Here is a 20,440-nt window from a genome sequence, read left to right on the forward strand (position 1 = left end):
TAGTTTTTCTGCTCTTTGCAATAGTCAGGTACTCTTCAGAATGAATTGTAACCTAGATAGTGAAAGAAGTTGACACCTATAAATATTCTTAAATATGTTATTGCACTTTAATTTAGGCAAGGCACAGATCTCTTGATTGTTTTTTGATTAATTACCTGCTTGGGTTTCAGCAGAGAACAGTTTGCAACATCCCCAGGAGAACACAGGTTAGTTTCAACTTTTGTGAATGAATTCTGCCTCTATTCTGGGATGCCAGTAAATTGTGATGTGCATGCCTTTGGCTGCAGCACTCTGTCAACTCCATTAGTGGGCTGCCACTTGCTCTTGGTGTTCTGTCCTTGTTGGGATGCAAACTGTCAGTGTGGCTGGGTGAGCTGAGCTCCTCTTGCTTGTTCATTCTCTATCCTGCTCTACAGTCATCTTCATTTTCATGCCTGTCTGATGAGTACATCCCAGGGATCAGTGTCTGAATTGAGAAACTAGAGAAAGTGAGGTGGTTGATGTTTTATTTCTGTCAGATTGTTAAACTCAGGTGAGTGGTTCACCCAACTCAAGGTCATAGAAGAAAGGCAGTGGGAGGTGGCGTGATAAAGGGTATGGGGGAAGCTTTGGGTGTTTACAGATCCTGTCTGTCCTGGTCAGTCTACCCTATGAGTTCTGTGGGTGAAAAATGGGTGGAGGTAATGGCGGTTGACAGAAGACTTTTATTGCTAGCTGAGACTTGTTCTAACATAAGAATTGCTTGAGGCAAAACCAAGCAGAAGCTTTTCTACTGGAGGGCTGGAGCAGAGCTGGCTGCATCACCTGCACAGGTTCTCTAGTGAGTCTCAGCTTGTTTACATCAGCATTTGGAAGGCAGACTCCAAAGGTGAGGAGGGGCACAGAGAGAAAGCAGCTCTCCTTAGAGTCCAAATCATCTCCACTTTTTCAGTAGCCTTTTCTTAGCTCTTAGAACTGCTCCATGCTGATGGGCTAATTTTGTTGAGCGTGTTTTGTTTCTTCATTTGTAAGATTGAGGAATTGAGAGGCTGGCCTTGTGGCACAGTGTGTTAAAGCTGTTGTCCCATGTGAGTGCCATTTCAAGTCCCACCAAACCTGGATTGGAGTTCTAGGTTCCTGGCTCAGCCCTTGGCATTGTGGCCATTTGGGGAGTGAACCAGCAGTTGGAAGATCTCTCTCTCTCTTTCTGTAACTCTGTCTTTAAAATAAGTAAAATCTTTTGTTTTAAGCTTTATTTATTTGTTTGAAAGAGCTACAGAGAAGGAGAGGCAGAGAGAGATCGACCTGCTGTCCGCTGGTTCACTCCCCAAATGGTCGCAGTGGTCAGGGCTGGGCCAGGCTGAAGCCAGGAGCCAGGAGCTTCTTTTGGGTCTCACACTTGGGTGCAGGGGCCCAAAGATTTGGGCCATCCTCTACTGCTTTCCCAGGTGCATTAGCTGGACCAGATGTGGAACAACTGGGACTCGAACTGGCACCCATATGGTATGCTGGCATTGCAGGTGTTTGCTTTACCTGCTATACCTTAAAAAAGAAAAAAAATTAAGGAATTGGTCTGGAATATAAATTTTTAGGGATTACAAAATGGCAGCTTTCCACGCTTTGTCTTTGGTGTTATGATAAACTTGAATTTAAATATGTCTAGATGGATCCTGTAATGTCTAGTGTGCTGCAGTTTCCACCATTCCTTAGTGTCTCTAATCAAGTCTGCTTGGTTCATTGAGTCTGTTGGGAGGAATTTGAGCTTCAGAAGTCTGGGACTGTTTAGTCAATCAAGTTTCTGTTTCCTACTAAGAGATTGTAATTCTATAGTTTACTAGTTCTCTAACCTTAGGAAGGTTATTTGATTTTCGAATTTCAATTTTGCCAAAAAAACACAGTAAGTTATTTGTCTGAGGGCAAAGAGCTAGACCAGATTTTCTCTCAGGATCTCTTTCACCTTCATCCAAGATCTGCAATTCTTTTGGTTCCCAGAGGGTCATGTTCATCCTTTTCCAGTGGATGATGCTATTATTAATATTCTCTTATATTTCCCAGTGGCTAAATGCAAGAGTTCCCTTTGCCAATATGATTTTAACAGTTTTATCTGTCTCCTTTTTCAGCTCATAAAGAGTTGCTTTGTTTTGAGACTCAAGAAAAATTTTGTCATTGTGATAGTTACCTGTTTGTAACATCACTTTGATATATGTGCTGAAATTAAGATGTAACTATTTATAGAAAGAGAAGTGTTTCAGTGTTTTCAGAAATAGGTACCACTTACATAATTATTTCAGTAATTAAATCATCTTGGGAAAATTTTTATGAATTTAGACTTAGATACCAATATCTCATTTCTTTGTAATCCTTTTTTCTTCACTCAACCAAAACAACACATAAAGCAAATCTAGCAAATTGTGGGTTTAAGGAAGATTCAGAGTAAGGTATTATCTATGTTACAGTGATACCCCCTTATCTATGAGGCATACATTGTATGCCACTGGATACCTCAAATACAGATAGTACTGGACCCTATATACATTGTTTTTTTTTTTTCACTACATGACTATGATAAAGTTTAGTTTGTAAATTAGACACAGTAAGAGATGAACAGCAATAACAACAGAATAGAGTCATTATAATAGTATACCGTAATACAAGTTGCATGAATGTGATCTCTCTTGAAAGAGTCAAGACAAACATTGGTATTTTGGGGCTGCAGTTGACCACAGGTAGCTGAAACTGAGGGAACCATGGTAACACAGGTAATTAAGACTGAGTTTGAAACCATGGATAACAGGGGACCACTGTATTTTTTGTAGGTTATCAGGTTTATGAGTTTAAGCTAATAGGATGCTCATTTTCATTTTATTTGAAAGGCATGCAGTTAGAGACAAAGAGACATAGAGAATTGTCTGCTGGTTCATTCCCCAAGTGCCTAAAATAGCCAGGGCTGGCCAGACCCAAGCCAGGAGCCTGGAACTCAGGGTCTCTGTTGTGGGTGTCAAGGACCCAAGTCCTTTGAGCTGCCTGTCAAGGTATACATAAACAGGAAACTGCATCAGAAACAGATAGCTGGGACTCAAAGCAGGCACTCTTTTTTTTTTTTTTTTTTTGACAGGCAGAGTTAGACAGTGAGAGAGACAAAGTTCCTCCTTCCGTTGGTTCACCCCCCAAATGGCCGCTACGGCTGGCGCACTACGTTGATCCGAAGCCAGGAGTCAGGTGCTTCCTCCTGATCTCCCATGTGGGTGCAGGGCCCAAGCACTTGGGCCATCCTCCACCAAAGCAGGTACTCTTGATAGGGGATACAGGCATCCCAGGCAGAATCTTAATTGCCGTGCCATATGCCCACCCCAGTGTTCATCCCTGTTGTCAAACCATGTGTCCTTCACCTGTAAGTTTTGTCATTGCTGGAGCCAGGAATAGATAGAAACTTCACTTGTAACTTAGCTCTAATATAAATAATGGATGGCAACTTTGGTGGATATATCCCATAATGGCTACAAAGCTGGCATTTGAGCTTATTTTATTATTGAGTGATTTGGCTTTAATATTGCTGTTTCAAGTATAAGTAGTCCCTTACAGTTTGGGGCTGCAGAGTTGAGGCGGTGAGAGGAAAGGGTAGGATTGGCATTTTTAAAGTTCTCTGGCAGTTTTAATCTATGTAGAATTATTCAGTTTTATCATGGCAAAATTTACCATCCTGCATGTTCTGAAGTCTCTCTGAATTTTTGGGGGCTGGGCTAATTTCTTCTTGATGATCTGTTCCGTGAGACTTTTGGATGTAGGGTCTGTAGACAGAGTTGAATTGTTTGATCCTAATGCTTATCTTTTTGACTTTAGAGACCAATCTAAATTAACCCTCTGGGATTGCTCTCCTTTATACTACTTTTCTAGCAGGTATGATATGTTGGGACCAAGGGTACAAGAAATCATTAATGAATTCTGAGCCATTTAAGTGATACTCTTATTCCAGGCCTCAAAACTGTAAATGTTCTCAGACAGTTCTTGTCTTAGGTAGCCCTTACTTGCTTGTGAAATGGTATTCTTCATGGTTTTAGCAGCCTCTTATAAAGACTGGTTTTAGTGTCACTGAATGGGAGAACATAAGTATATGCTAACAGTAAGAAGCACTTTGTATCACATACCTTGTTATGAATAGACACTGGGAATTTTAATAACTTTCTTTTTTCGTTCACTTTCACTTAGACACAAGGAGGAAAGCAGAACCTACCTTTGGAAGTCATGACCCTCGTACCGCTGTTCAGCTTCGAAGCCTCAGCACAGTGTTAAAACGCCTCAAGGAAATAATGGAGGGGAAAAGCCAGGTACTGTCTGGAGGCTTTAGAAGATTACTTATTGAACCTTTAGGGAGATCGTGCCATGCCCATTCAAAATGACGTAATTCTATTTGAAAGAAAGTTTAAGGAATGTTTCTACCAGGTATAAATACTGTATTTTTACAGTATATTCTTAACTGTATTGTAGTCTGATTCATCAATCCCGCCCCCCCCCCTTCACCATTGGTGATTTTTGTGTTCTTAACAGTGTTTATCAGTTCTAGAAGCTTTATTACTTGTGTGAATTAATCGTAGTTAAGCCTCCTTTTTTCTTTGTGGAAGTCCAGTTGAACTGAGCACTGTTGTTTTTATTTTTATTTTTTAATTTCATTTAATGAACATAAATTTCCAAAGTACAGCTTATGGATTACAATAGCTTCCCCCCCCATAACTTCCCTCCCACCCACAAAACTCCCCTCTCCCACCCCCTCTCCTCTTCCATCCATATCAAGATTAATTTTCAATCATCTTTATATACAGAAGATCAATTTAGCATATTTTAAGTAAAGATTTCAACAGTTTGCACCCACACAGAAACACAAAGTGTAAAATACTATTTGAGTACTATTTATAGCATTAATTAAACAACTAAGAATAATTGTGTATTAATTTCAGAGTTCAACCAATAGTTTTAAGTAGAACATAAAAAAATTCTAAAAGGGTAAAGTATTAAGTTCTTTTTTTTTCTTGTTTTTTTGTTTGTTATATAGTTATTATTGTTATTTTATTTAATAAATGTGAATTTACAAAGTGCAACTTTTGTATTGTTGTGGCTTCCCCGCCTCAACCTCCCTCCCTCCCGTGGCCCTCCCCTCTCCCACTCCCTCTCCCATCCCGCCCTTCATCGAGTTTCATTTTCAATTACCTTCATATACTGAAGATCAACTTAGTATATACTAAGCAAGGATTTCAACAGGCTGCACTCACACAACCGCATAAGGTATAGGGTATTGTTCGACTAGTAGTGTTTTTCAGTTTCATAGTAAAACACATTAAGGACAGAGATCCTACGTGGGGAGCATGTACCCAGTGACTCCCGTTGTTGATTTAACAATTGGCATTCTTATTTATGACGTCAGCAATCACCAGAGACTCTTGCTATGAGCTGTCTAGGCTATGGAAGCCCCTTGAGTTCAACGACTCTCAACTTGTGTAGTCAAGGCTGTATCACAGTGGAGGTTCCTTCCTCCCTTCAGAGAAAGGTGCCTCTCTCCTTGATGGCCTGTTCCTTCTGCTGGGGTCTTGTTCACCAGGATCTTTCATTTAGATTGTTTTTTGCCACCGTGTCATGGCTTTCCATGCCTGTGAGACTCTCATGGACCTTTTAGCCAGATCCGAATGTCCCAAGGGTTGATTCTGAGGCAGGAGGAGCACTGTTTTTTTTTTTTTTTTTTTGGGACAGGCAGAGTGGATAGTGAGAGAGACAGAGAGAAAGGTCTTCCTTTTTGCCATTGGTTCACCCTCCAATGGCCACTGCGGCTGGCGCATCTCGCTGATCCGAAGCCAGGAGCCAGGTGCTTCTCCTGGTCTCCCATGCGGGTGCAGGGCCCAAGCACTTGGGCCATCCTCCACTGCCTTCCCGGGCCATAGCAGAGAGCTGGCCTGGAAGAGGGGCAACCGGGATAGAATCCGGAGCCCCAACCGGGACTAGAACCCGGTGTGCCGGCGCCGCAAGGCGGAGGATTAGCCTGTTAAGCCACGGCACTGGCCGCACTGTTGTTTTTAAAAAGACCACCTTGTTTTTTTTTCTATGCTTGTACCAATATCCTGTCTTAATTATTCCAGCTTTAGAATAAATCTTGATGGGAGGTAATGTACACCTTTGTTCCTCAAGATTGTTTTAATCATTTTGGCTTTATGCATTCCCATATGAATTTTATTTTAGTTTTTAAAAGATTTTATTTAGTTATTTGAGAGGTAGAGTTACAGACAGTGAGAAGGAGAGACAGAGAGAAAGGTCTTCCATCCACTGCTTTACTCCCCAAATGGCCGCAATGGCCGGAGCTGGGCTGATCAGAAGCCAGAAGCCAGGAGCCAGGAGCTTCTTCCAGGTCTCCCATGTGGGTGCAGAGGCCCAAGTGCTTAGGCCATCTTCTGCTTTCCCAGGCCAAAGCAGAGAGCTAGATTGGAAGTGGAACAGCTGGGACCAGAACCAGAACCCATATGGGATGCCGGGGCTGCTGGTGGAGGATTAACCTACTGTGCTGTTGCGCTGGTCCCTCGTATGAATTTTAGAGTTAGCTTGTTGACTTCTGCAAAAGAAACTCTAGGGTTCTGATTGTGCATTTTGCCATTGTATGTTAATTATCAGTATTTTCAAGAAGTCTTAATGCATTTTTATTGTTACAGGATAGTGACCTGAAACAATACTGGATGCCAGATAGCCAGTGTAAAGAGTGCTATGACTGCAGTGAGAAATTTACAACCTTTAGGCGCAGACACCATTGCCGACTCTGTGGGCAGATTTTCTGCAGTCGTTGCTGTAATCAAGAAATTCCTGGAAAATTTATGGGCTATACAGGTAAATGCATTTTATTGGCAGTTTTTATAAGTTTTAGAGCTCATAACTTTAAAATAGTTATAACACAGGACAACATTACGCCAGTTTTTGTTTTGGGTTGTAGGTAGAAGACATGGGAACACAAAGGTAAGGGAGACACAGCTTTGTTTTTGACAGCTTTACAGTTAAATAACAAAGTAGATAATGAATGTCCACAAGTTACAAGAGTAAAAGGAATATATCGCAGTTGTTAGTAAAAAGATGGTTAGAATAGATTTCTTATTTTCTTTAAGGATTTATTTATTTATCTTAAAAATGTATTTTGAAAGGCAGAATACAGAGAGAGAGAGAACCATTTGCTGGTTCACTCCCCAAATGGCCACAACTGCAGGGGCTGGGCCAGGGTTAAGTCAGGAGCCAGGAGCTTTTTCTGGGTTTCTCACATGGGTTCAGGGGCCCAAAACACTTGGGCCATCTTCCACTGCTTTCCCAGGAGTATTAGCAGTGAGCTGAATCAGAAGTGGAGCAAGCACTCAAACTGGTGCCCGTATGAGATGCTGGCACTGCAGGTGGAGGCTTAACCTTCTAGGCCATAGCTCTGTCCCCTGATTTGTAATTTGTTTTACCATGAGGACTTTCATTTTACAAAGTACAAATATTCCTTGACTTATGTGACATTGTACTTTGGCAAATTGTATCTTACACTCTTTCATAAGGAACATAATCAAATTTTAGAGATACAGAACTTTTTTTATTGAAACAGAAAAATTTGTTGAAACAGAGTATTGTGTAGATTTATACAGTGATTTGGGAATGGAAAGAAGAATTCTCCCAAGAGAGAATACTTACTATCCCTCTTTTTGGTCTTAACTCAGTTTTTTCTTCACCTAACTTGTTGGGGATCCAAAATCCATTTTCTTTCACTCAGATCATGACCACAGCTTTCAAAAGCTCTTTATCTTTAATTTTTTCCTACCTCTAATTAACTTTTCATATTCTAGCCAGTATTCTTTGTAAAATGCTAATGTGATCACCTCAGGCTATTCCTTTGCCTAATATTCTCTCAGTGCTCATGTTTACCATTAAGATAAAACATGTCTTGTTAATACTGTTAGTGTGTTAGTTTCCTAGGGCTTCCACAAATTGGATGGTTTAGAACAACAGAAATTTATTGTCTTAGGATTCTGAAGGTCCTAAGTACCGTAATAGACATCACTCCACATTCTAGGGGACCAAAGTAGAGATTCTACCAGTTGCTGAATCTGTCTGTTCCAATTATATGTTCCAGAACTTGGGAAATAACCTCAAAATGGGCTTGGGGATCCACTAAACTCACTGTAAGATGAACTGTGAGCTAAAACTCCATTATCTATCCTCCATAAACCCCTTCTTTGACTGTTGGGGCACAGTAAAGTTTTGGGTGTTTCGGAATTGTTGTCTGTATTCAAACAGGGATGGGGAATGTCTGGCCCGTGGGCCATATAAAGCCTATGAAATCATTGTTTTGACTCTGCCAAGGCAAATGCAGGTGGGACTCATTCTATAAATCTTTGGCAGGCTAATTTTAAGTTGATAATTTTGTGTGGCCTGCAGATAATGCTGTAAATATCCAGTGGCCCTTGGCAAAAGAAAGGTTCCCCATCCCTCGCAGAATCTATTAATCCCTGAAAAGTTTGACTATTTCCTTTTGCTCAGTTTGTCTGATCACCTTGGTAAAAGTCTGTAAGTCCTTTTGGGGAAGGCTGGTAGAAAGATTAATAATATAAATTCTTGGCAGTATAGTGGGGTTCTTCAGGGGTATCCTGTTTGTTCATTCAAAGAGTTCTGGGTTTGTATAAGGCTCAAGTCTGGGAATCTGTTGATGGGTCATGACTTTGTTTTTATAATTCATGTTAGATGTCTGTATACTTTGTTTAAAATTCTGCCTCCCATACTTGGAAAAATCAAGTAAAAATTTAATTGGCTGGGGCTGGCACTGTGGCACAGCAGGTTAAGGCCCCAGCCTGCAGTGCTGGTATCCCATATGGGCGCCAGTTCGAGCCCTGGTCTGCTTCTGATCCAGCTGATCCAACTCTCTGCTATGCCTGGGAAAGCAGTGGAAGATGGCCCAAGTGCTTGGGCCCCTGCACCCGTGTGGAAGACCCAGAAGAAGCTCCTGGCTCCTGGCTTCGGATCAGTTCAGCTCTGGCCATTGCGGTCATCTGCAGAGTGAACCAGTGGATGGAAGACCTCTCTTAAAAAAAAATTAATTGGCTGTCCAACTACTTGATTTCTAGGGGCACCATGATCAATTATGCATTGGTATACATTTCTTTAAGTCAGTCTGTTCTGTTTACTTACTGTCTGCTGTCTATTGCAGAAAGCGTGCCCACCTGTCTTTGGCTGTTAAGTACCATCACTTGACCCTTGCCATCCTGGAATCAAATTATCCCCACCTTTAACATTTATTTGTTTATTTTGTACAAAAAACTTTTGGAGTCTATGCATAGTTTTTTTTCATAAAATACATTTTCTATAAACTTTTTGAAGTCCTTTTTTTATGTAGAGAGATGTATTTTAGTGAGGTGGCTCAAATGATTATGGGGCTGGAAGTCTGAGATTCTCAGGGCAGACTAGCAGACTGGAAACTCCTGCAGGATTTCCATCATACCGTGTTGAGACAATTTGTTTTTCATCTGGAAACTTTTAGTCTTTTCACTTGGTGCCTTCAGCTGATTGAATGAGACCCACTCATGTTATGGAGGGTAATCTGTTTTACATAAAGTCAACTGATTGTAGCTGTAATTACATCCAAAAAAACTCCAAAACAAGAAGCCTTCACGGGGCTGGCACTAGGCTGCAGCAGGTGCAGCTGCTGCTAGTGATGCTGGCATCCCATATCTGAGCTACTCCAGCTTCCTGCTAATGTGTCTGGGAAGGCAGCAGAGGGAAGACCTTATACTTGGGTACCTGCCTCCAGTGTAGGAGACCAAGGTGGAATTCCTGGCTCCTGGCTTTGGCCTGGCCCAGACCTGGCTGCTGCAACCATTTGGGGAGTCAACCAGTGAATGTAAGATCTTTCCCTCTCCCTCTTTCTCTCTTGCTGTGCCTTTCAAATAAATAAATAAATAAATACGTAAATAGCAGAGAAAAAAAAACCTTCACAATGACATTTTGACTATTTGACACATAAACTTAACCATTGCAAGTGGGATATTGGGTATTGACAGAACTTGCACATGTGACTATGAATAAAATGTAAAATACCTGGAACAGTGTCTGGAACATAAGAGAGGATCAAAAAATATTAGGCTATTATTGGTGGTGATAATAGCAGTAATACTTGCATATGCCACACAGCGTTTTAAATTCTACATATGTCTGTTGCCTCTAGTGGGCTCTGAATTCTTGATGGCAGAGGTGTGTCTTGTCAGTCCTTTTATTTCCATCACATAATCAAGCATGAGCCAAGCCTTTGCTGATGAAGGTACTTAATGAAAACTTTTTTGATTAGGCTTGGCTGTATTTATTGACTAGATAATTTTAATTTTAATAGCTTACTGGTTAAGGAAAATTTCTTTATAGTGGAAGAAAGGAATCCAGCCTTTGTTGTGGTAAAGTGGTTTTCTGCAGGGAGTAATTTGCTTATGGCAATTCTCAATTCTGCTTTGGTTAGTTGATGGTGGTTTGTTGATTTGTCTTAGCATTTTTATTTATTGCATACTGGGATTCAGTTTTTTTCTTTTTCTTTTTTTTTGATTGAAGTAAATTTGTTTTACTTTAGAGTTTTAATACATTTTATCAGAAATTAGTAATGCAGAGCCAATGTTGTGGCACAGTGGATTATGCTGCTACTTGCTACGTCAGCATCCTATATTGGAATGCCGGTTCAAGTTTCAGCTATTCTACTTCCAAGTCAGTTTCCTGCTAATGTGCCTGGGAGAGCAGCAGAAGATGGCCCCAAGTACTTAGACCCCTGCCACCCACATGGGAGACAAAGATGTAGTTCTTGGCTCCTAACTTTGGCCTGGCCAAAACCTGGCTGTAGCAGCCATCTGGGGAGTAAACCAGCAAACGGAAGACTTGTCTTTATTCTGCCTTTAAAAAATAAACAAATTTTAAAAAAGAAATTAGTAATGCACGAAGTGATATTGTGATAAAAATATGTATAATTTTATTAATATAGCATTAAAATGAAAAAAGGTCATTTATTATACTGGGTCGTAATTGTATTACAATACAGTGAACTTTTAGAAATCATCTCTGTTGGTAAAAAGAGCGTAAGATAGTATTGTTAAGTAACGTGTTATTAGTAAAATTTAATTATTTTGCCTCCTTTTTTAATACACAGTGTTACAGAAAAACAAGGTTGAAATAAAAATGTGTTTGGCACAACAGTATCATAAAACAAAATTCAGAAATGTTAAGTAACTTTATCCTCCCAAGAATATTTTATTTTTATCCAGAGAGAGAGAGAGAGAGAGAGAGGTCTTCCTTCCTTTGGTTCACCCCCAAAATGGGCACTACGGCTGGCGTGCTGATCCAAAGCCAGGAGCCAGGTGCTTTCTCCTGGTCTCCCATGTGGGTGCAGGGTCCAAGCACTTGGGCCATCCTCCACTACCCTCCTGGGCCACAGCAGAGAGCTGGACTGGAAGAGGAGCAACCAGGACTAGAACCCGGAGTGCCCGGAGTGCCAGCTCCGAAGGTGGAGGATTAGCCTAGTGAGCTGCGGTGCCGGTCAATATCTTTGTGTGTTAAACTCATTTCCTATTTACTTGTTTTGAAAATTGTGCCCCCTTGTGGAGGCCACTATTCAGGGCTTCATTGCGGAGACTTTTCTTCCTTATTGCCTAGGGAAAATATGTTTTAGTTTGTAATGGTTTATTCTACTAAAAATTTTTTTTCTGTTGGAACACCTGTCTCTGATAGAACTCCTATTTAGCCTCTACAATACTGAAGAAATACTCCTTTAAGCACAGTTTTCTAGTATCATTGGGTTGTGTTTTCCTGTTTTCTTAATTTTTTTACAAGTATTTGAGGTAATTTGGACACTTGGATGAATTTATCATAATGATGGTTCTTAAAATATTTAAAACATATAATAGTTAACAAAATTATTTCACTTCTTTAAAATTTCTTTTTTGATAGTCTACTTGAAAAAAAATCTTCCTGTGTCTAGATTACCTTTTTTTTTTTTTTTTTTACTACTAGGTTAACTATTAACAAAAGGTTATAAACTGTTCTGTTAATTAATGTATTATTGCTATCTTTTACTTAACTTTCTTTCCTTTTTTCTCCTAGGAGACCTTCGAGCTTGTACATACTGTAGAAAAATAGCCTTAAGTTATGCTCACTCCACAGATAGTAATTCTATTGGGGAAGACTTGAATGCTCTTTCAGATTCTACTTACTCCGTGTCTGTACTCGATCCAAGTGAACCCCGAACACCTGTTGGAAGTAGAAAAGCCAGCCGTAACATATTTTTAGAGGATGATTTGGCCTGGCAAAGGTATTATCCCTTAAATTTGTAATTTGTTTTAATTTGGGAAATCGTGATAGTTTTGTGAACCATGACTGCTTTTGGCTAATGTTTAGTTTCATAGAATTGTTTCCGCAAATTCATTATTTTCTTGTTTTTTCCTTGGCTTGCCTCTTGAAGGCTTACAGATATTTATGGATAGTGATGAAATTGACTAATTAGACTATAAGCTCCATAAGAAGGGAAACTTTATAGCTTTCTTTGTTCATAATGCTCTTGGCACTATTGACAGTGCATGGCATGTGTATGATCTTGATAATTCTTGCTGAATAGACAGCAGAAGTAACTGAGATATATAATTCCTATAATTCCTAATGAAAGAAGAATAATCACAGATTTGAATTAATATTTCCAAATGAATTCAGGCATTTTTCAGGCATTTTTCTTTCTAAAGGAATATTTCATGTTTTTGTGTACCTGAGTCTTCTGCACTATCTGGTCATGGAGGATACTACTAATTTTTGTTGGAAGTCACTTGGAATTGTTTGAATGAGAGTCCTAGGTTCATCAGTTCCTTTTTTTTTTTTTTTTTTTTTTTTTAGCTAAATTATTTTCTTACGCATAGTATCAAATCTGGCCATGACAAAGAGTTAAGAGTTTTATCCCAAGTCTTTCTGATAGGTTATTTTTTCAGTTACCCCTTAGGAGAGCAATTAGTGTATAATGAATTTAAACAAATAAAAAAATGAGTTATGGTTAAATCCAACATCTGTGAATCTTAGGGGCATGTGCACAGCAGAAAAGAAAGAAGATTACCTAATTAAGATGCCATTTATTTGAAGTTCAAAAATGTATAAAATTAATATGTTGTCTAGGGATATAAAAATTTACAAGACTAATAAATTGTCTAGAGAGACCAACATGATATAATATAAAATAAGAACAATGATAAACATTCTAACAGTGGTTTCATTGAGGATAGAGAAATGGGGTTGAGTATGAGGAACACAAACATTTCAGTTAGTGGTAGTTTTCTTTTTTTTAAGTTACTTGATGGTTATTTGGTGTTTGTGACATAATTATTTCTACCTTACATATATTTTATAAATTTTAAAAATTTAACTCTGTAGTAAAACAATACAAAGGATAGGGATTCTTCAGTTCTTGTTTACTTTAGTTAGTAGTGCCTTTTAGTTGTGTTTGGCCCTGTTGCATCTGGCCCTGTTGCATAAGCCCATGGCTGGCAAGTATGATTTAATGAAACAAACGAGGTATAAAAGCTTCTTGAAAGATCTAGGATACATAAGAAGGTAAAATAATAGTTAAATTTTAGGTTCTGTGCTCTCTAGTATTTTTTTTTTTAAAGATTTATTTATTTACTTGAAAGTTGAAGTTACATAGAGAGAGAAGGAGAGGCAGAAAAAGAGAGGTCTTCCATCTGCTGATTCACTCCCCAGTTGGCCACAGTGGCTGGATCTGTACCCATCTGGAGCCTGGAGCCAGGAGCTTCTTCTGGGTCTCCCACGTGGGTGCAGGGGCCCAAGGACTTGGGCCATCTTCTGCTTTCCCAGGCCATAGCAGAGAGCTGGATTGAAAGTAGAGTAGCTGGGACTTGAACCGACGTCCATATGGGATGCCGGTGCTTTAGGCCAGGGTGTTAACGTGCTGAGCCACAGCGCGGCCCCCTCTTTTTTTTTTTTAAACTTTTATTTAATGAATATAAATTTCCAAAGTACAGCTTATGGATTACAATGGCTTCCCCCTCCCATAACTTCCCTCCCACCCGCAACCCTCCCCTTTCCCGCTCCCTCTCCCCTTCCATTCACATCAAGATTCATTTTCAATTCTCTTTATATACAGAAGATCAGTTTAGTATATATTAAGTAAAGATTTCAACAGTTTGCCCTCACATAGCAACACAAAGTGAAAAAAAAATACTGTTGGAGTACTAGTTATAGCATTAAATAACAATGTACAGCACATTAAGGACAGAGATCCTACATAATATTTTTTAAAAATTGATTAATTTTCTATGCAATTTCCAATTTAAAACAAAGTTTTTTTTTTTTTCATTTTCAATTATCTTATATACAGAAGATTGATTCAGTATATACTAAGTAAAGATTTCATCAGTTTGCACCCACACAGAACACAAAGTGTAAAAATACTGTTTTAGTACTAGTTATAGCATTACTTCACATTGGACAACACATTAAGGACAGATCCCACATGAGACGAAAGTACACAGCGACTCCTGTTGTTGACTTAACAATTTGACACTCTTGTTTATGGCGTCAGTAATCTCCCTAGGCTCTAGTCATGAGTTGCCAAGGCTATGGAAGCCTTTAGGGTTCGCCGACTTCGATCTTATTCCGACAGGGTCATAGTCAAAGTGGAAGTTCTCTCCTCCCTTCAGAGAAAGGTACCTCCTCCTTTGATGGCCCCGTTCTTTCCACTGGGATCTCACTCGCAGAGATCTTTCATTTAGGTTTTTTTTTCCCCAGAGTGTCTTGGCTTTCCATGCTTAAAATACTCTCAAGGGCTCTTCAGCCAGATCCAAATGCCTTAAGGGCTGATTCTGAGGCCAGAGTGTTATTTAGGACATCTGCCATTCTACGAGTCTGCTGTGTATCCTGCTTCCCATGTTGGATCTTTCTCTCCCTTTTTGATTCTATCAGTTAGTATTAGCAGACTAGTCTTGTTTGTGTGATCCCTTTGACTCTTAGACCTATCAGTGTGAGCAATTGTGAACTGAAATTGATCACTTGGACTAGTGAGATGGCATTGGTGCATGCCACCTTGATGGGATTGTATTGGAATCCCCTGAGATATTTCTAACTCCACCATTTGGGGCAAGTCCGATTGAGCATGTCCCAAATTGTGCCCCCTCTTTAGTATTAATTTTCTCTGTGGCGGGTACTATTTTCTCCTTTTGACAGATGTGGGTGCTGAAGTTCAGCGAGGTTAAGTAATGAATCCAAGGCCACACAGCTAGTAAGAAGTAGAACCAGCGCTTGGACCTATGGTTGTCTGATTCTGTATTGCTGTTCTAGTTTGTTATGGGGACTGAGAATAAAATATTTGAACTCAGTTTTCCCCTAAAATCAATTTCTTCTTATATGTATGATGTGAGAAAAAGTTCTGTAAGTCATCTACCCAGCCAATTTTATTATTTTTTGTGATTTACATCTATCAAAAAAAACTTTTCAGTATCATTCTTTTAGCATTTAATATACCTAAGATAAAAATGATACCAAATTTCCACTGTAATTAAAGGAAGAACAAAAATGACTCAATATCTCATATTTTTTAGAAGAAAATTTAATTTGCTTTAAAATACTAAAGTACCTTATTGAAATTGGATTTGCCTCTTATTGTCCCAGTATTTCCCCATTTTCTCTATAGTTTGATTCATCCAGACTCCTCGAATACTGCTCTTTCAACAAGACTTGTATCTGTCCAAGAGGATACTGGGAAATCTCCAGCTCGAAATAGGTAAGCTGCCAAATAAAAATCAATATCGTGTGTCTAATTTTTATTTCTTTTCATGGTAATGAGAAGAACAAACAGTTTTTTAAAAGGTGGGATTGGTTGGCATTTACTCTCCTAGCTCTAAAAGTTAAAATATCATTTCCTTTTTCTTGGTCAATTTTCATTTTCATCTCCATGGCACAATCTGATATTCTCTACTGGCTTCAGACATTAGAACCTACAGCATCCTCTGTTTTTATAGTTCAGTAGAAGGACCCAAAGAATGAGAAGAGAGTGAGCCATTTGGATGTATGTGGAAGGATATGCCAAGAAAATATGAATAGCAGCTTCCTGAAAGGGAGCATATCTGACTAGGAGTAGCAGCTAAGGAGTCCCGTGTGTCTGGAGTAGAGCAGTCATCAAACTAAGTGCAAAGACTCCCATTTACTCTGAATGAGGTTTTTTTCTTCCTTATTTTTAATCATTTTGAAGAAAATTGAAACTTACAGAGAAGTTTTTTTTTTTTTTTTGACAGGCAGAGTGGACAGTGAGGGAGAGACAGAGAGAAAGGTCTTCCTTTTGCCGTTGGTTCACCCTCCAATGGCCGCCGCGGTTGGGGCGCTGCAACCAGCACACTGCGCTGATCCAATGGCAGGAGCCAGGTGCTTCTCCTGGTCTCCCATGGGGTGCAGGGCCCAAGCACTTGGGCCATCCTCCACTGTACTCCCTGGCCACAGCAGAGAGCTGGCCTGGAAGAGGGGCAACCGGGACAGGATCGGTGCCCCGACTGGGACTAGAACCCGGTGTGCTGGCGCTGCAAGGCGGAGGATTAGCCTAGTGAGCCGCGGCGCCGGCCGAGAAAAGTTTTAAGAATAGAATAATAAATGTTCATATATTCTTCATTAAGATTTACTAATTTGGGGCCGCCATTATGGCAAAGTGGGTTCAATTCCTGGCTGCTCTGCTTCTGAACCAGTTCCCTGCTAATGTGCCTGAGAAAGCAGCAGATAGCCCAAGTGCATAGACCCCTGCCATTCATGTGGAGACCTGGATGGAGTTCTAGGCTCCTCGATTTGGCCTGCTTTGGGGAATGAGCCAACAAATCAAAATCTCTCTCTCTCTCTTTCTCTATAACTCTGCCTTTCAAATATTCAAAATAAAGATTTACTAATTTACATTTTATACATTTGCTTTGTCACTTTTTATGTTTTGGTATTCATTGTAATTTTTGGAAGCATTTGACAGCAAGTTATAGATATTTTTTGTCTTTTGTTTTTTTTTTTTGGTTAATGTTTATTTTTTACAGCAGTTTCAGGTTCTTAGCAATATTGAGTGGAAAGTACAGAAAATTCCCTTCGTCAGTAATTCTGTTTTTTTTTTTTTTTCTTCCTCATTGGTGTGACAGGGTGACTAGAGGAGGCTGGAGTGTATTTCCCTTCCTGCCCCTGTAGGAGACTGGAGGGGATTTTTCTCTGAGGTAGACCTTGAAGACCTGAAGGTGAAACTGACAAGCCTTCTCCCCTACACCCCTCCACAACTACTTGATGCTGCACCACAGTGCTGGCCCACAGCTGTTTTTTTAAAGATTTATTTATTTATTTGAAAGGCAAAGTTACAGACAGGCAGAGGTAGAGAGAGAGAGAGATCTTCTATCCACTGGTTCACTCCCCAGATGGCTGTAATGGCCGGGGCTGGGCCTATTTGAAGCTAGGAGCCAGGAGCTTCTTCCAGGTCTCTCATGCGGGTGCAGGGGCCCAAGGACTTTGGCTATTTTCCGCTGCTTTTCCAGGCCATAGCAGAGAGCTGGATTGGAAGTGGAGCAGCCGAGACTTGAACTGGTGCCCATATGGGATGCCAGCACTGCAGGTGGTGGCTTTACCTGCTATGCCACAGTGCTGGCCACCCCCCCATCCCTGCCCAACTCTTAAATTATTTTAAAAATAGCTTTATTTTCATACTGGAGGGAACATACTTTTCAACTGAGACCTAGTTTTGATTGATAGTCCTGAAATTAGGTGAGTTACCTTACACAGATTATTTAATTTGTGATTTTGATTTCTTTATCTGTGAAATGGAGGTAGTAATACATACTCCATAGTGTACTGTGAGGATTAAATGAGGAAGGATGCATATATTGCCCTAATGAATGCATTATATATTGTCTAACACATAGATGCTTTTGCTTTTTTTTTTTTTAATCCTTTATATGGAAGCTAAAATTGAATTTCATTTTTTTCTAGGTAGAAGCTTAACTAAATTTCTGGGTAAATACTTTTTTAAATAAAAGCTTGATCAGTGTGTTGATATTCCATTGATAAGCCATTTATCTGGTATAAGGATAAGGATATATATGTAAGTACTTATTTAATGAGAGGAAACAAGTAACTGTTTCCAAAATAAAAATTATTTCCAGTGATAATAATTGAAGATAACATTTTAAATAGGGATCTAAGGAGAAGAAAGGAATTCTTTTTGTGGGTGTAACAGGTTGCTTAGTTGGAGTTCAAAATTAATGTGTTCCTTGTCAGATTGGTTGTAGACATTCAAATATAAAAAAAAAATTCTTAGTTCATGAGCTATACAGAAAAAAGGGGGCAGAATAGGTTTGGCCTGTGGGCCAGAATTTTTTAGCCTTGGTCTGCAGGATTATTTCTGTATTGTTTATATTTGTCAATTTAAAGAGAACTACTGATTTGCAGCTTTTAACAGGAGGAATTTTTGCCTGTTCCCTTTAGAAAAGCATATATGAGCTATACATTGTTTCCCTGTAACCCTTCTAGAACTACTTTTTTTTAAACTTATTTCCAAATAATTTTAGATTCACATAAAAGTTGCAAATATATGAAGAGGCTCCAAAAACTTACAGAAAGTGTGTGTTATCATGTGATTCTGTTGGTGAACTTTTTGAAGCCCCTCTGCAGTCTAGAAAGTTTCTGGATATCCTTTCCCCAGTGTCCTAGTGATCACATCATGCATAGCCATTCTGTTTGTAGACATATGCTTAACATTGGCAAGGAGGCATTTATTTGGCAATGAATGTTCACTATAATCTATTTGTAGAATTTATAACTGAAGAATTTGTAACTGTGATTTCACCTTTCTAAATTTCTAGGTCAGCCAGCATTTCTAATCTGTCACTGGATCGATCTGGTTCTCCTATGGTCCCCTCGTATGAGACGTCTGTCAGTCCCCAGGCTAGCCGCCCATATATTAGAACAGAGACCACTGAGGATGAACGCAAAATTCTTCTGGTACTGGTCCAGTGTCTTTGGCCCTTTGTTAGTTCTGAGCAATGTTTATCTTACTTATGTTTAAAGAATGTTTATCTTGCTTATATTTAATATACATATAGATGAAATAGCATATCAATTAAATAGAGAAATAATTAGCTTAAGTTTTCACTAGGAGTACCTGAGAAACTGGTCAACCATTCTGCACTCAATGCATTCGTATTTTCTTTATCCCTTTCTTCTTGCACAGTTAGAATTTAGTTGCCTCTGTAATGAAAAAGGTTAACTTTTTAGTTTGGTTCCAGATTGCTGAGAAGCATATTTCTCATGCATGTGGAAAACTTTTCAGACATTTAATGCTATATAGGTTTATATGAGATAATAGTTTATTGAATTTGTTTATGTGTAAAATATTATGTTCACTCCTAAGAGTGACTCAAAGAACTGGAAAATATGGCTTCTGTTTTCAAGCTTACAATTCAAAAAGTGGAAATAAAATGAGCAAGAAAGTGAGGAAGTCCTTAAAATAAAAGTAATATATTAATAATAAAAAGAATATCAAGTGAATAATATGATTATATGTCATATAAGATATAAGAATTCAAAAAATGGAAAGATTATTCCTAGTAAGAGACTCAGAAGGGCTTTTTTTTTTTTTAAAGATTTATTTACTTGTTTGAAAGTCAGAGTTACAAAGAGAGAGATGGAGAGGCAGAGAGAGTTCTTCCTTCCATTCACTGGTTCACTCTCCAATTGGCCGCAGTGGCTGGAGCTGTGCCTATTCAAAGCCAGGAGCCAAGAGCTTCTTCCAGGTCTCTCATGGGGGTGTCAGGGGCCCAAGGACTTGGGCCATCTTCCACTGCATTCTCAGGCCATAGCAGAGAGCTGGATTGGAAGTGGAGCAGCCAGGACTCGAACCGGCACCCATATGGGATGCTGGCACTGCAGGTGGTGGCTTTACCTGCTACGCCTCAGCGCCAGCCTCAGGAAGGGCTTTCAGTGAAGGATCTTGAACTGGACTGTGAAGGATGGAATTGATTTGGATAGACATGAGAGAAGGGAATAGTCCACAAAGGTGTGAAGACAGGTTATAGTGGTAAGAATAAGCTTGACATTTTCCATGGGCTGAAGGAGGGATTTATGAATTAAGAGAGAAGTTGTACTCTGTAGGCAGTAGAATGTGAAGTTGTCTGGGACAGTGAATTCTAGTCCTTACAGATTTAGGTTTGAACCCGTTCACTGTGCAACGTTGGAGGTTTTCTTGAGCTGGGAGTAATTTACCGAAGGGTTTCTTCTAGAAAAGTTGACCTAGCAGTTGGGTATAGCTGAGAATGGTGAGAATCTGGTGGAATAAAGGCTACTAGGAACAGTTATCTTAGGTTCCTAGAATTGGCTGTTGTCTCCCTCTACCTTGCCCCATCTCTAAAAAGAGTATTTTTTGCACGTAGGTAAGTAAGATACTGGT

The 20,440-nt window shown here is 39.5% G+C and overlaps 1 protein-coding gene across 13 annotated transcripts in view; it reads left to right on the forward strand.

The window, feature by feature from the left end:
* PIKFYVE (phosphoinositide kinase, FYVE-type zinc finger containing) overlaps positions 1-20,440 on the forward strand; it is a 99,538-nt gene that overhangs the window by 5,667 nt on the left and 73,431 nt on the right. For 9 of the 13 annotated variants that reach the window (XM_062190634.1, XM_062190618.1, XM_062190670.1 and 6 more), the window contains exons 4-9: positions 171-206; positions 4,186-4,304; positions 6,666-6,837; positions 12,097-12,304; positions 15,680-15,769; positions 18,858-18,996. In XM_062190634.1, the coding sequence (XP_062046618.1) occupies positions 171-206; positions 4,186-4,304; positions 6,666-6,837; positions 12,097-12,304; positions 15,680-15,769; positions 18,858-18,996 (764 nt within the window). The remainder of the gene's footprint in view (positions 1-170; positions 207-4,185; positions 4,305-6,665; positions 6,838-12,096; positions 12,305-15,679; positions 15,770-18,857; positions 18,997-20,440) is intronic. The other 4 variants (XM_062190642.1, XM_062190679.1, XM_062190661.1 and 1 more) reach the window with 2 other exon arrangements.

Source organism: Lepus europaeus, chromosome 1 (genome assembly GCF_033115175.1).
Source record: "Lepus europaeus isolate LE1 chromosome 1, mLepTim1.pri, whole genome shotgun sequence".
Lineage (NCBI taxonomy): Eukaryota > Metazoa > Chordata > Mammalia > Lagomorpha > Leporidae > Lepus > Lepus europaeus.